The 15,750-nt window shown below is 43.9% G+C and overlaps 1 protein-coding gene across 1 annotated transcript in view; it reads left to right on the top strand.

Moving 5' to 3' along the window:
* Window positions 1-15,750, top strand: part of LOC147018114 (inositol 1,4,5-trisphosphate-gated calcium channel ITPR1-like) — a 489,954-nt gene that overhangs the window by 342,755 nt on the left and 131,449 nt on the right. Inside the window, exons 45-50 of the mRNA XM_085900071.1 lie at window positions 1,364-1,495; window positions 4,258-4,498; window positions 11,201-11,429; window positions 13,614-13,733; window positions 14,571-14,625; window positions 14,750-14,840. Coding sequence (XP_085756197.1) covers window positions 1,364-1,495; window positions 4,258-4,498; window positions 11,201-11,429; window positions 13,614-13,733; window positions 14,571-14,625; window positions 14,750-14,840 — 868 coding nt within the window. The remainder of the gene's footprint in view (window positions 1-1,363; window positions 1,496-4,257; window positions 4,499-11,200; window positions 11,430-13,613; window positions 13,734-14,570; window positions 14,626-14,749; window positions 14,841-15,750) is intronic.

The raw sequence follows: 15,750 nt of genomic DNA, 5'->3' as shown, positions 1-15,750 counted from the left end.
ACCCCATCATAATCTGCCATAAATGCTATCAAATTGACCCAATTGTTTCAAATGAGTGTTCCAATGTGAAGCATAAAAGTATCGTATACGCCCTTTCAATCAAGCAAGCTGCTTGGCGAGTGGTATGCGAGCTGCTTGCAAACAGAACACGCCACAGGACGACGTCAAAAAACTGATCCCAATTGCAAACGTCATTTATGCAGATAACATTATGTTTTGTGATGACAGAGAACTTGAAAAAGGCAGTGCAGGAATGGGATTGATGTCTCAGCAGTCTTTGCATGAAAATGACAAAACAAAGACATTAGTAACAGAAGAAACATCAAGTGTGACTCCAATAAAACTGAAGGTAGAGGTTGAGAGGTCCAGGCTTCAGGTGAAGGTTTTATTGTGCCTCTGAGGGTGGGTGGGAGAGTGGTGATTTTAAGAGAGAAATGCAGGCAAGGTTGCAGGGAGTGAGTGGAGCATGGCATAAGATGACAGGAGTGGTGTATGACAATCAAACGCCATGAAGACTGAAGGGCCTTGTATATAAGACCATAGTGAAGCTCGCTGTTGTATGGAGTGGAAATCTGGGTGTTCAAAGAGGAACACCTACCTGAGTAAGCATCTGGCGGCAGAGATGAAGTACTTGAGAGCAGTGAGAAGAGTGACATTGAGGGCACACAGAAGGAATGCTGAGGTCGGCACAAAGTGAAAGTGAGAAACATCAGAGAGAAGGTGCAGGAGTCAATGCTGAGGTGATGATCAAACGGAAGACCAAATACTGCATTGGAGTCATCAGAAGGAACCCGAATAAGTAAAGAGAAAAATTGGAATCATCAGGAGGAACCTGGATAGGATTAGGGTTTCAGCTGATACTCTTCAACCTTCAAACCCATCCAGGTGCTAACAAGTGAGCCTTACAGAAAAAAAAATTCTGCAATAATTCACTTCTCCCAGACAGATAAATAAAGAGGGAGGAATAAAAAGTGAAACAGATAAAATAAAGAATTGAAATGAATTTAGATAAATGTGAAAAAAACATCAAAGTATGTAGAGATGAGTATGTAGAGGGTAAACGACATAAACTTGGACAATGAAACAGTCTGACATCTCCCCCTCCCATCAGAGGATTGGTTAACAAAGAGGAAGGAAATTATATGACATCACATCTATCAACTGAACTTGCTTCTTTGTTTCAATGCAATGCCAATATAGAATCGGGCAGATGATTTTCCATTAAGTGGCCAGGTAATGTATGCTATTTTGGAGAAATAATGCAAGGTAAAATAATTAATTACCTGTCCTATTTATAACTTTGGCTGGATTGTGCTCATGTCCTCGATGTCCCTGTTATAAACAAACCTCACCATTCCTGCAGGTAGATGTGATCAAGCAGGCATATGATAAGGGGAGGGAGGACGGCAGAGGAGGTGGCATGACCGATGGATGGGAAGAGCAGAGCGCTTCGCCACATGCCGTCGGTCACAACATTTACATCCTCGCACACCAGGTACTTCAAATTTGCATTAACTCCAAATGCAAATATGCATCTGCTATTATTTATTCTTCACTTTTAATTTCTTACAATGTGTTATTGATAAGCAAATGGACATAAATAGATGTGTATGCAAGGCAGTGTGAAAGTGGAACAGCACTCGGTGGAGCGCATACCTCCACCACGCAATGCCTGATCCACAAGAACATATCTGGCCCAATACATTTTTGAAATATCATGATCTGTATCATTTTTAGCAATATCTCTCAATGGTGAGGAATCACTTCAGAAATTAAATAATTATCGTATCCGGATTCGGATCTTCATCAAAATCGAAAGAATTCCACCAAGTGTCCACCAAATGTCATCCGAATCCGTCCGCAACTTTTTGAGATATCCTGCACACAAACAGACAGAAAGAGGTGAAAACATAACCTCCTTCACCTTCGGTGGTGAAGGTCATAAAAAGTGTTACATTACCTGAGAACATTGAGAGGAGTGATGTACCACACTGAACAGCACCTTTCCTGGGATAGATCACTCTTCATACGAATGACGATGTACTTTTTTCAAGTTACGAGGAAATTTAAGGAATGGTCAAAAGAAAAGGCAATTCTGTCCATTTAGTCTTCATCAAATTCTTACCCCAATAACGGAACTTAGCACCTCTTTTTAATGCTGGCTCTTGCTGCACAGAAGGAGAAAACTTTTGAGATGGACACATTTTGGGTGTTCTCTTTGAGAAGAGGAAGAGAACTAAAAGGAGATAACCACCTATCAGAGAAATGGGGGTAGTGTAAGGGGTGGTAGGGTTCGAAAGATAATATGGTGCATGCCGGAATGTTGAATGTTCTCACCCAAACACACATACCTTCCCACATACTCGTCCCCCATAAATCAAATCCATCTATTGTCTCTACTTTTGAGTCTCTTTTATAAGGTGATCTTTTTCAAGGAAAAGCCTTTAATTAACCATTTGACTTGACCCCTAATGTCCACTGCCATTGAAGCAACTTTTGAATGTACCAATTAACTATTTCCACTATTGTCAGCTACATAGGTATTATTACTCTCATGAAAAAGGGACACTCACGCAGATAAGAGGTCGGGCACTGCCAGAGGCAGTCTCGTGGGGTGAAGGAGCAGCACCACTTGTTGGGTCAGGGGCCAAAGTCCTCTGAAGCTATGAGGTTTTAAGCATTTAATATGCCTGACATTGTTTCTAAAGCATGTTAAAGTCACACTGTGTATGTCCAAGCCAGCTGCCTCATGGTCATTGGTATCACGACCAAAATAAAGCCAAATTACTGAGAATACGAGACAAACGGGATGCGGGATGCTTTGGTAGAAAACAGGACGATCCCTAAATTGCAGGACAGCTGGTCACAGTGATTTATAATATTCAGACAAAGTACGACTCCATATAATGTCTATACTGGTTTAAATATGCACTATACCAAGATAAAATGAAGCATAGAAGAGGAGGTGAAGTGAGAAATGATAGCTTCATGGATGGGCAAAAATAGTCTGGTTCTGAAGGCTCTGTGCAGTGAGTCAGCCTCAGCGAAGGAGTGAAAGGAAGTGGGAGAATAGTCTTGATGAAGGATATCACAAGGTTGATTCTCACACCAAGGGATGCCACCACATTCTGATATTTCATGAAAAGATTCTGAGTCATCATCTCCCAGCAATCCTTTTGTGGATCAGTCTTAGAGCAAATAGTTTGTCACCGACCCAAAAGTTTTTTTCCTCGCTTTCATTTGTACTTGTGCTCATTAAAATTAGAAAAGTGGTATTATTTTACAGATTAGATGTTTAGTTCTGAACTGTGTAAACTTGTACTGCAGGTGGCACTGCATTCTGGAGTACCCTGTTCTTTGGAGGGTATGTCAAGCCAACTGTCATGTCTGTCTACCATGTTAAAAATCCCATGATGTCTTATAAGATTAGGCCTTTGAGCTGACACCTCAGCCAAACACCAAAGCGAGCACGATGGTTAACACCCTGCCTACTTCCTGGTCTATGACCGCTATAGTGGTCCCAGAGTGCTTCATGAAGGGGTGAGCTTCCATTAGCAGATAATAACAGCTCAGATGGTTGTTATTTATCAGGATGATAACAGTGAAGTATCATGCTTGCCTCTGAATAGTCTAACCTTTTTCTGATGTCAAAGGAATGTGATCAGATTATAAAATGCTGCACAGAGTACAGAACACCATCCTGTAGAAGGGATATTAAGCCAACTATCTTCTCTGCTTGCACTTGCTTGTCTATTTTAAACAAGAGATAGCCAGTTGGGTAAATACGTGGGGCATCCATAAAGTCTTTGTATGAGATGCTCACAATAATCTAACTTGTTTTTTCAACATTTAAGTATATATATGATTAGTATGAAAATATATTTCCTTAGGAATTATTTCTTTTTATGTGGATATTGAAAATATATCTGTAAAACTGCTGTTCCTTGCATCACATCATTCAGAGAACTTTTTGAAGTCCGTCGTACACCTGGTCTGCCTCATTAGGACCTTCCCTCATCTGTAATTGCCTTTATCTGTCAGCTTTGTGGGCCCATGAGGCTTCAAGAATAATTATATCGTTGTATTATTCTTATTACCTCATGATAAGAATCCCTTTGTGAGAGCACAAATCGTGTGTGTGTGTGTGTGTTTTTTAATGTGTTCTCTCATTGCTACCCTAATAGCACAGCCTATTGCTTTAACAGCAAGCTTGCTAGTGAAATAGCAAGCCTTTTAACATGCAAATGTGCCGCTCAGCTTGCAAGACATAATAAAGAGTTGCAGCAGATGCTGAGACGGGGTGGAGGAGCGACCGTACCTGGTGCTGAAACAGACGAGGCCCTGCAATTTTATGCCAGCCACACGGCCCAGATAGAGGTACACTCAACTGGAGTTAGAGTACTTCATGATAATCGTCACACACACACACACACACACACACACACACACACACACACACACACACACACACACACACACACACACACACACACTCATGGTCTTTGACACTGAAAAAGTGAATACTGGTATTGAATTTTCTTCTTGGTATTCCAGTTAAGATTTCCAGCATGGAGACTCATTTAAAAAAACCAAGCGGACACAGTAAATCAACACGCTTAAAACAATTAATATGGTTTGGCTGTGGCTTGATTACACATTTGTTCATTTGTGCGCAACATGTTCATGCCTTTTACAGTGTTTCACTGTGACACGCTTCCACACTTAATGTGATTTGGTTGCAAGATAAAAGCGTGCAATTTCTTTTCGCCTGCTGATAGCCTTGATAGCAAATTACAGTTGGTACTTTATGACATCAAACCAATTTCTCCAGAAAGCATTGCTGTGTATTCAAAATTGTGCCAAATTGTCCTTTCCTTCGTTTCCCTTGAACCTCCTTTCCTCTCTCTCATCCTCCTGCCAAATCCACTTCCCTCTCATATTAACCTGATCCTCAAACCTCTTCTTCCTTTACCCAATTTTCTTTGTCAACTCTCATGTAACATCTATACAGCGTTAGCGTCTTTGATGATCCCCTCTGAGATCCTGGCTCATCCATCCACGATGCTGAGTTAATCACGTTCCAATCTCATTTCCTGTGAATTCATCTTTCGTCTCATAATTTCTTTGTTAGTCACATCAAAGTACACTGATGTCTGTGCCCTCTGTATGATGTATGTGCAAGCTTCTTTATAAGCCCGAAACAAAGTGAAAATTAAAATTGCCCCTTTTCACGTTCCCTTCGTGAGAAAGTAATCATTAAGGCAAGAAAGAAGAAAATGGCCTGAAAGTGTTTTTAAAGAGTTCATAGATATACTCTTGGCCATTGGACTTAAGCTTTCGGTTAAGTGGGGAGTAAAACAGGCTGTCAAGGCAACTCTTCAAGTTTATAATTTGTTAGGCCTCCCTTGAAAGCAAATCCAAGCCCTTCATTTTCATTTCTGTCAGTTAATCCGCTTTTACATTCTGTCTCTTTTGTTTGGCATCATTCCGAACCATCTCTCTCAGAAATTGCCTTTGTACTACATGTAGAATGCATCATATGCGTATTGGACCCAGGGATTCATTTACGCAATCAGCATACGTGTTGTGTCATTATTGATGCCTGGCTGGGCCGCTGATGCAGTGCCCCTATACATTAGGGTAAGAATTTGAAATTTGGTGAGGATGCTGGCGATAACTCCCCTCCCCTTCATCGAAAGACACCTTGGGGTCTTTAACCCCCAACAGCTAATTGTAGCACATGGGACACCCGGCTTAACATCTATCTGAGGACAGATGCACTTTGTGCCGCATTGCCCTGTCTGTGAAGCACGTTTGACAGTTCATATTAGCATCGAGAGTTGAAACCAAACTAGACAGCCTCAAGGCAAGTGCTCTACCTCTGCACAGTCCTGTCAAATAGTGCATCGGTAAAGTAGGTTCGGAGAGAAGTCAGGATTAACTGGCAGTAAATTGCACGTACCGCCTCGCCAGGTGTTGCAGGGACTTATCTCACCACCAATAATTTCAATCTCCAGTCTATTTTGACCATGTATAATATCTTCTTTATGGCTGAAAGTTTTACATATGCATTCATCATAAAAGACGACTTGAAAATATTTTTATTCATTTAAAATGTCATTTACAGTTGACTCATAAGACTCAAGATTGAACTGTTTTGACTCGAGTCTTGTTTTACTATTGTGTCTCTCTGATGTTGGTACCTGCACAGCTCCTTTTTCTCAAGGTGCACGTTTTATTTCCATCAATGGCTAATTAATATAGCATCTGCTGCATGGATATTTCATACACCTGTTTGTGTGATTGTGAGTTACGCTGTCAAGTGTTGTTCCATATAACGAGACAGGTGTATTTAATGAAGAGCAACCGCAGTGAGAAACCCCATTCACTTCAAAACATGGTCGAATACAAAGACCTAGGTGACTTCACAAACTGGAAAATCTCAGTCTCAATGTATCAGTGAAGAAACATTGTCAAACGAAGCCACCTATCCTTGGTTGAGTGGATGTAGCTGTGTCCAATAAGCTGAATCCAATGATAATTGAGGTAACACCAGTCAATGAGCATATTATGAGACTCAGGATTTGTCACTCCCTGGGTGTCATTTCCCTGGTCTCTGCATATCCTCCAACTGAGGCGAGTGATCTCACCGTGAAGGACGCATTCTATGCCACGCTCAAGTCTGTGGTTGATCAGTGACCCAGGCGAGATACTCTTATAGTCTTGGGGGATTTCAATGCATCGACTGGAACTGATAGGGATGGTTATGAGATATGTGTTCGTACCCATGGGTCTGGAACTGTGAACCAGAAGAGCACTAAGTTCCTTGACTTTGCAAGAAGTCATGGACTTCAGGTGGCTGGTTCATGATTTCAGCACCCACAAGCTCACCGCTGGACTTGGTATTCCAATGCTTGCGGTGTGGCAAAGGAGACTGACAATGTGCTCGTTGATGGTTGCTGGAGGATGATCCAGAACTGCAGGTTCTACCGAAGTGCTCAGTTAATCAATACTGACCACAGACTTGTTGGAGCAACTCTGAAGTTGCAGCTTAAATTCAGGAGAATGGTACCATCCTGGCCTTGGCTGGATGTTGGCAAGCTCAAGGATGAGAGGGTTGGTGAGGAGTTTGCGAACAGGCTGAGTGGAGATTTGGGGTACTGGCTGCTTTGCGGGATCCTGAAGAGTTGTGGAGTGTCTTCAAGACCACCGTTCTTGATGTTGCTGGAAGATGTCTTGGAACTCACTGTAGGGCAAAGAAGAATTTTGCCTATCAAGGGAAACTGGATACCATTGACCAGAGTCGCAAGGCCAGGCTGAATGGCAGAGCTGAGCTGTTCAGGGAGCTCAGGCATAAAATTGCACGTGCCCTCAGGGTGGACAAGGACGCCGATGTGAGGGGATAGAGCAGCGTTTCTCAACCTTTTTACCCTTGTGGAACCCTTGAAATAGTTTTCATGTCTCAGGGAACCCCTGCATAAAAAGTATTATCTACCATTTTTTAATATCTAGCTTTTATATTTTTTATCGTAGTTCACGTGGTAAATATAATATTTTTTTTCGGATACCTGGTTTAAGGAAAAAATGACTCCCTTTTTGTCGAATTTATCGGCAATGAAAAAAAAACATACTGCTCGTTTATGAGACCTCACACTGAGGTTTTAATTCACAAAAAGAAAAAATCTTTAAAAAAAAAAACAAACAAAAAAAACACACCATGTAACTTGATAAACAAAACTTAAACAAATAAAGCTAAAGCAATAAAGGTAAACAGAAGAACTAACCTTGAGAGAGAGACTTCACGCTTGGAAGCACAGAGAAGATAGATGGACACCGTGCATACGTCCCGTACTTGAGTCAGTCACTCGATGATACACGAATCCACCGCGTACAGGACGTCCACTAACCAGTGAGGGCGGTTTCACACTGGCGTCATATAGACATCGTTAAATACATTCCCTATGGTTGTTATAATTGTAAATAATATGAGGTTGAAGCCTCTATTATAATAACCAAGGAGTTTCCAACAATATGCCGTACGTGTATAGTAAAATTACGAATATTAAATCAAACAAAAACTACTCAAAAATACATTAGCCTATTTATTACAGTTTCTCGCGGAACCCCGAGCGACCTCTTGCAGAACCCTAGGGTTCCGGGGAACCCCGGTTGAGAAACACTGGGATAGAGCATCACCTGTGGTCAAGTGATTCTTGTCCTGCTTACAGGGAATTCGTGCATTGCATCCTCCAAGCCTGCCCCTCGGTGTACTTCAGTTGGAGCAGAGGGTGGTGGGCTCTTGACAAAGGAGTCCCAAGTGAAGGCCCGCTGGGCCGGTTACTTTGAGCGGCTGTACCAGTTTCATCCACCACCTGTTGAGTTGGATGTCAGTAGTACTACGATCCCTATTGCTGACCCTCCAATCAAGTCTGGTCCACCTTCGTTTGTGGAAACACAGGCTGTGGTGAATCTGTTGAAATGAGTAAAGCTCCTGAGCTCTGTGTCATCCATGCTGAACTTCTCAAGGCTGGTGGAAATGTTGTGCTTATGCCGTTGAATGCAGTTCTGTGCTCTGCCTTGAACACAGGCATCATCCCAACTGACTGGAACAGGGGACTTGTTGTCCCTCTCTGTAAAGGGAAGGGTGATCGCCAAGACTGCAACAACTACCGAGGGGTGACGCTGCTCTCAGTGCCGGGCAAGGTCTTTGCTCGGATTATTCTTGAGAGGGTTCGCCACCATGTGCTTGAGCAACAATCTCCAGAGCAGTCAGGCTTCACACCAAAGAGGTCAACGATTGCCCGTATCATTGCTCTTCAGGTCCTCACCGAACACAGATGAGAGTTTTGGCAGGGGTTGCTTGCAGCCTATGTTGATCTCCGTAAAGCATTTGATTCAGTGAATCGGGATGCCCTCTGGAGGATTCTTCATCTTTTTGGGGTGCCACCAAAACGGATCAATCTGCTATCTGAACTCTACTCTGGTACTGAGAGCACTGTGAGATGTGGTGATGCCATCTCTGACTTATTTCCAGTTGTTACTGGAGTTCGTCAAGGGTGTGTACTGGCCCCCACACTTTCCAGCGCTTGCATGGATTGGATTCTGAGGAGGATGTCAGAGAGATCAAGCTGCCGTGCATCGTTTGGGAATGTCAAGATCTCTGACTTTGATTTCGCAGATGATGTAGTCATCTTTGCAGAGACTCTGGACATCCTTTTGGGGGCCCTCGAGGTGCTGAATGAGGAGTCGAAGACGCTGGGATTGTGGGTTTCCTGGGTCAAAAATAAGATCCAGGCGTTCAAAGACATCTTGGATGCTGCTATCCTGTCTGTACCTGTTTGTAGTGAGGATGTTAAGGTCACAGAGAGATTTACTTACTTTGGCAGTGATATTCATGTCTCTGCTAGCTGTGTGCCAGAGGTCAACAGGTGTCTGGGCCGGGCCTGGGGAGTCATGAATTCACTGGATCATGGGGTGTGGCACTGCTGCCAGTACCTGTGCGCAAGGATGAAAGTCTGAGTCTTCAGGTCCTTGTTGCCTCCAGTCTTGCTCTATGGATGTGAGACTTGGATCTGACCAGGGATCTGAGATGGAGACTTAATTCCTTTGGGACCAGGTATCTTTGGAGAATCCTTGCCTATCGCTGGTCAGACTTTGTGTCCAACGACCTGTTGCTGAGAGAGACTCAAATGAGATTTGTTACCTGCATAGTCCGTGAACGTCAGCTGTGGTTGTATGGACATGTGGCTCATTTTCCTGATGCTGATCCTGCTCACCAGATTCTCTCAGCGAGGGAACCTTTTGTTTGTTCCTCAAATGAGATTTGTTACCTGCATAGTCCGTGAGCGTCAGCTGTGGCTGTATGGACATGTGACTCGTTTTCCTAACACTGATCCTGCTCACCAGATTCTCTCAGCGAGGGAGTCTCGTGAGTGGAGGAGGCCAATGGGCCGACCCCGTGTCTCGTGAGTGCAGCAGCTTGATCAGCATCTCTAGGAGATGGGGATGGGCCAGGCATCTGCCTGGGGGATCACCAGACGGAGGCATTTTCTCCCATTCCTACCATTTTTTGTTGAGAAGCTTTCAGAAGCAGTTTAGAATATTTCTCTTTGTTTCTTTCTAACGCTTCTTCACCCATTAGTTTTTACCTTCGTTTCTTCCGGATGTCTTGTTGTATTTGAGCTACTTTAGAAACCCACCTTTGATGTTCCTTAAATCTTCTTGCTCGTTCTTGCGCACCATCTATTTATTGGAAAATATCATCAAGCATCTCATCTTCTTTAACAACGAGATAATTATATTTTCTCTTCATGTGCTTCATGAACTCTTAAAATTCACTTTTATGACATACTGTCGAACAGTTATCTCTCCAAACATTCTGCTTATCTCCCGAGTTTAGCTTGAAGAGTATGAAGGTATTTGCATTATTTCTTATTGAGCGACGCAGAAGTTGAAAGTCCGACTGTGATAGATAAATACAATTACAATAGGAATGCCTCCCTCTGGTATAGTAGCTATCCATTACCATTTGGTTTTTCCCATTTACACAATCATCGAATATAATAAGGTTCTTTCGTGATTTCTCCAAATTTTGTGGTGAGGGTATGTCATCCGTGTTATCGCTAAGAATACAAGATACTTGAGGGTTTGATTTATTTTTCTTTTGGGTTTGGCAAAATAGCTGTTCGACATCTTCAATGTTATAATCATTTCGCTTGTTTTGAAGTTTGAACAAACCGATGTCTTCTTTTTAAAGACCTACATTGAAACCTTGTGAGAGCAGTTGATATTCGGGTTGAAAGCTTGACTTTGTGAAAATGATTAAATTGTCGTAATCTAAGAAGCCGGGAATAAGGAGGATCTTTAAAAGCAAATAAGTTTTCCCACATCCGCTTGGGCCTACAATGAGACATCGAAGTGAATTTGGGATATTTTCATGGTTGCTAAATCATATCTTGCTTTCCCAGATGGGTGTAAGCTCCATTTGTATTTTAGTTGAAACATAATATCACCTCCTGCTTTTTGAAAAGTAGCACATCGAAAGGGGCCATGGATTTCTTTGTGCCCGTATGCAAGCGTGTCAACACCATTTTCCGTGATCCACATCTTGGAGTCGAATGGGGATAAAGACACCTTGTTTACCCATATACCATATATCAGGTGTAACTCACTTCTCAGTGTATCCATACAATGCTTGAAGGTTTTCCTGTCAAAGAGGCTCTCTTTGTACTGCTCAGGGCAAAGGTGCTTCTTTACAACACACTTATTCACACCCTTAGCCTTCCGGATGCCCTTCCCACTGGCCTCAAGGATGGAATGCATCTTAGGGCGAAACCTCACGTACTCGTTGATGGGGCAGCTGGCGCACTCATCCTTCAACTTGCCGAGCACCTTCTTGATTTTACCGCTGTGGAGTGGGTGGTCTTTCGGTTAGTCGCTCTTGTCATTGATCTCTGTGTCTGCGGCCATGTCCATGTATACATCTTCTGTCTGAGTCTCGAGGAGGAGAGAGTCTGTGTCTGAGTAGAGGAGGTTGCATCGGTCTCCGTATTGCTCTTTCAGCTGGTTGTAGTAGAAATCGTACATGAGATGCTTGGACAGGTCCAGGATGCTCATAGCCACATAGACAGGTCGATTTAGCACCAGTCTGCCCTTATTCATGGGAAGAGCGGCAAGGTCATTATTGAATATCTTCTGCCATGCAAATCCTGGGCATGAGATTAGGAGCCGCAGCTTGTCCTACTCATAGGCATGGACCAGCTTAACGTCTACACGCTTGCACAAGTTTTCCATAGTCTTGCCAAAGACAGAATTGTTCATGAGCTTGTAGAGATCCTTTTCGAAGTCGTTGGTGGACTCCTTGCAAAGCTGTGTGTTCATCCTAATTTTGGGCTCCATCCAGAGGCTCTGGTTGAACCGCAGAGCTTGGTGGACCTTCTTAAGCCTCATACCCAGGGAGAGATAGAGCTGAAGGTTGCGTAGTGCAGCACATACTTGGTCTTGTCGAAGAGGTTCGGCACCAGCTTTATTACTTTGACCGACCTCCCCCTAAGTTCTTACTGGTATTCTGACATCCACTCCTTCTGAACTGTCATGCACTCTGGTACCAGCGGACAGGCATTGTGCTTGTCGTGCAGCTCCTCAGGATATTCTAGGTCCACTTCCAATATGTAAACCATGGAGCTGTCTGTTGGGTAATCTGCAATGCTCCCAGCAAGCTGCCTACAGTCCTCTACCCACTCAAAGCCACATGTTGGCAGTGGCTGGCTCATGGCCCAGCCGTATAGGTTGTTGGCGTCGAGTTATAAGATATGGCTATTAGATTTGCTTGAGTCATACCCATCGACATGCGGGTTGTTTGTCTTTGCATGGCGTTTTGAGACCATGGAGATGCCACCGCGCAGACCCTTCTTGATGAAAAGGTGCTGGTCGTCGTCCTTGAGAAGTTTGAGCTCTACGCCGGTTTTCTTCTGGAGCACGTCCCAGCTCAGGCCAGGACTCATGTAGTAGTGGGCAGGGTCTAGACCACATTGCCGCTTGCAGGTCTTTCTGAAGGTCTCAAAGACATCAGCCAGAATGAGCACGTCTGTACGGAGGTCGAGGTCATGGTAGTCTTCCATGCCTTCACACCCAAAGGCGGTCCAAACCTTTTTAAGAATGGGTGTAATCCTCTTCGCTGATGTTTTCATTACTGAGCTTGCTGTAGAAGGCCTCCTGGGGTGGTAGGGGATCTGTGAATCTCTCCCAGGAGTCCATATGCTCACAGGGGTATACACCCTTCCACAGCAGAAGTTGCCGCTTATGCTCGTCAGGCTCATATGCGGCTGTGATGTGAAAGTCCTCAGGTCGGTTGGCTGATGTGAGCTTGTCTATGAAGCCAGGAGGAACTGGGCACTGTCAATGAACCGGAAGTCAAATGAAGATCTCTTCATTTTTTCACCTTCTTGAGTCCCCTTCTGAGTAACATCACACTTGAGAGAGAATGAAATGTACTTTTCCATGTTGTTTAGGACACAGGTGATGCTACCTTCCACCTTGCTAATAGCCTGCATCAGAAGATGTGAGTCACAGCCCCTCAGGTTGTGAAAGACCACAGGGGTGATTGTTTCTGTTTTATCCTCAGCATTAGGTTGAAATTTCTGTGGGATTCCCCTCAAAACTTTCCAGTGATATGACAGCGATCGAGGACTGAGTCACGTTGCCCCCCTGCAACTATCAGAGGCTTTTCACATATGTGACAGTTGATGCTGGTGTTGTATATCTTCCAGTCCTGGGGTGTCATTCTCAGAAGCTTAGGGTTGCATAGGATATCCTTCATGTGTCTTCCCTCCTTCTGAATAGCATTGAGGAAGTGTTCCGCTGTGTCTGGATCCCAGTAAACCATTAGAGGCTCTGTTTGACCATCACACATTACCAAGATGTAGCCAAAGCCGCAAGCCTCATGCTGTTGCATCTTCTGTGTGTTGCTCTAGTCGGGGTTAAGCTCTGGCTCATAGATCTTGGTGGGGAGGGCCTCAAAGTCAGCATAAAATGATGAAGGGAGCTGGTTGTTGCTTGTGCCAGTTCTTAAAGGAGATTGTTTTTCCCCTCCTCTCACATCTCTACCTTCATAGCGGTTTGCCCTCTGCTCTTACATTCTGGTCTATGCACCTCCAACAGCTCCTCACGGGAGTACCCATGTCGGCACCTCTCACAGAAGTGCTTTTACTCCCTATGCTTGCTCTGATCGTGAAGTAGGCAGTTGAGGTCCTTCATCCACGTGTAGTGTGACTTACCGTTCTTCTCAATTAGCAGCAGGTTCATTCTGGAGATGTCTTCATGTTGCTTGCTAAGCCTGTGGACATTCACCCCATTGTCCCAGCGAAATACATTCAGAGCCAGGTTATTCTGCCTTTCTATCTGCTTGATCTGTGATAGCAGCGTGGGAGCATCAACTCCCCTGAAGTTGAGGCCGTCCTCTGTGGGGTAATTAGTGGGTCTGTATGCTTGCTCCCTCTAGTCCACTGGGAATAGGGCAGACAGGAGGGCCCACCTGAGGCAATGGTCATCTTTTTTATTTTCATGGACAATAGCTTGTTTGTTTCTGAGAGCTGCTGGCAGTGGAATATACGAGCCACCCCTCAGAGGCTGGTAGTGAGTGATGTCCAGCCACAGATATTCCACTGTCAACCTCCCAGCCAGAGCCGTGACTCATCCACTTTTCAAGGGTCTCCAGGATGTGTGGGAAAGTCGTGCCAAGTGCACCGTTGATCTCATGGGCCTGTAAGACAGCCTCGTGCTTGTGCCGGAACACTGCAGGCATATACACCCACTCCTTCCCATCCTTGTCAATCTTTCCCTTCCGGAACAGAACCTTTAAAACAAGCTGGAATTTAACCCCCTTCAAGGCGAGGATCTCTTCCACCAGTTTCTGGTGAATCTGGGGAGCACACCTTCCAGGAAGGATTTCGGGTCGGCCTCCAGTCGGTAAAACTCTGGAACATTCATCTGCCACCCTCACAGAAAATGTCCAATGGCCCAGGGGGGTCTTTTCGAATGTGATGTCACCTTTTGTTTGTTCCTCATGTTAGAACAGCTCAAGAATGTCTTTTTGGTAGCAATCTACTATCTTGGTTTTCTGAGGAGGTATGGGATAAAACTTTCCCAGAATGGTCTTCCGCTTTCTCTCCTTCCTCTTTTGAGGTGGAGCAGAAGGTCGGTATTCCATTGAAAGCAGTGATTTAAGCAGGTGCTTTTTCACTGCTTCCAGAATGGGCTCATCCAAAATGTTCTGCACAACACCCTGGATAGGCTCCTGCATCTGTATCTCTGCAAGCGATTGTTCGATGTACTCGTCCATGGTAACCATGTTTCATGGGCAATATTAAGGAAAATGCCAATGTCTAAATGGGAAATCTCGGTGGTATTATGCAAGTAATTTACTGCAAGAAGTCCATGTCATGAAAAAAGAAAATTGCTAAGTAAATACTGCATTGGATCGCAATAGTTCACCATCGTTTGTAAAGGATTGCAATAAGAAGACATCCAATTATCCTGCTAGAGATTTTTCTTATGAGGATGCTGTGAGCCTACATTCTTAGGAGTGGTATAGGAAATGGGAATTCGAAGCCACCTTGTGTTTGGAGGGCACAAGAGTTCTGGGAATGCTTCCAGACACATACCTTTTGAGATGAATATACCCAGGCGAGACAGATTAGGGGCAAGCGAGTGTGCGACGGGACATCCAGTTTAACGTGCATCCGAGGGACGGCACACACATTTATGAATCGCCTTGCCTGCAGCAGACATTCACATTCTCTCGGCTGCTCACTCTGCCAACGATTTGAGTATTACTACACATAAAGTTGGTTATATTTCAACTCTTTAATTTGCATCATTTTAGTATGTGATAAAAAAACGGACAGGTAAATTCGTGTTTTCGATTTTAACCCAAAAAAAAATTGTGAAATAAACGGGCAGACTTGATTTTTTTTAAGCTTCTTTAAAATGTCCCGAGTTCTTCATGCTCCCAAATAAACAATATTTGGTATCCAACATTATTGTGAAAAGGAAAGTGCTATAGTTACTATGATAAAGTTTACTATTGAAAACTATTGCACAAAAGGTCACTCTACCCTGGATATGCTGCTTCTGCTCTCCCAACAATGGATGGAGGTCCTCAATGATGCCGGACATGAAATCGCAGCCATATCCCGAGACATATCGCGTGCTTTTGATACGGTCTGGCATCCTGCCCTGCTCACAAAACTC

The sequence above is a fragment of the Eptatretus burgeri genome, chromosome 10, assembly GCF_056783735.1.
Source record: "Eptatretus burgeri isolate ZD-2024b chromosome 10, Ebu_testis_v1, whole genome shotgun sequence".
Lineage (NCBI taxonomy): Eukaryota > Metazoa > Chordata > Myxini > Myxiniformes > Myxinidae > Eptatretus > Eptatretus burgeri.
This window is presented reverse-complemented; position numbering and strand designations above follow the sequence as displayed.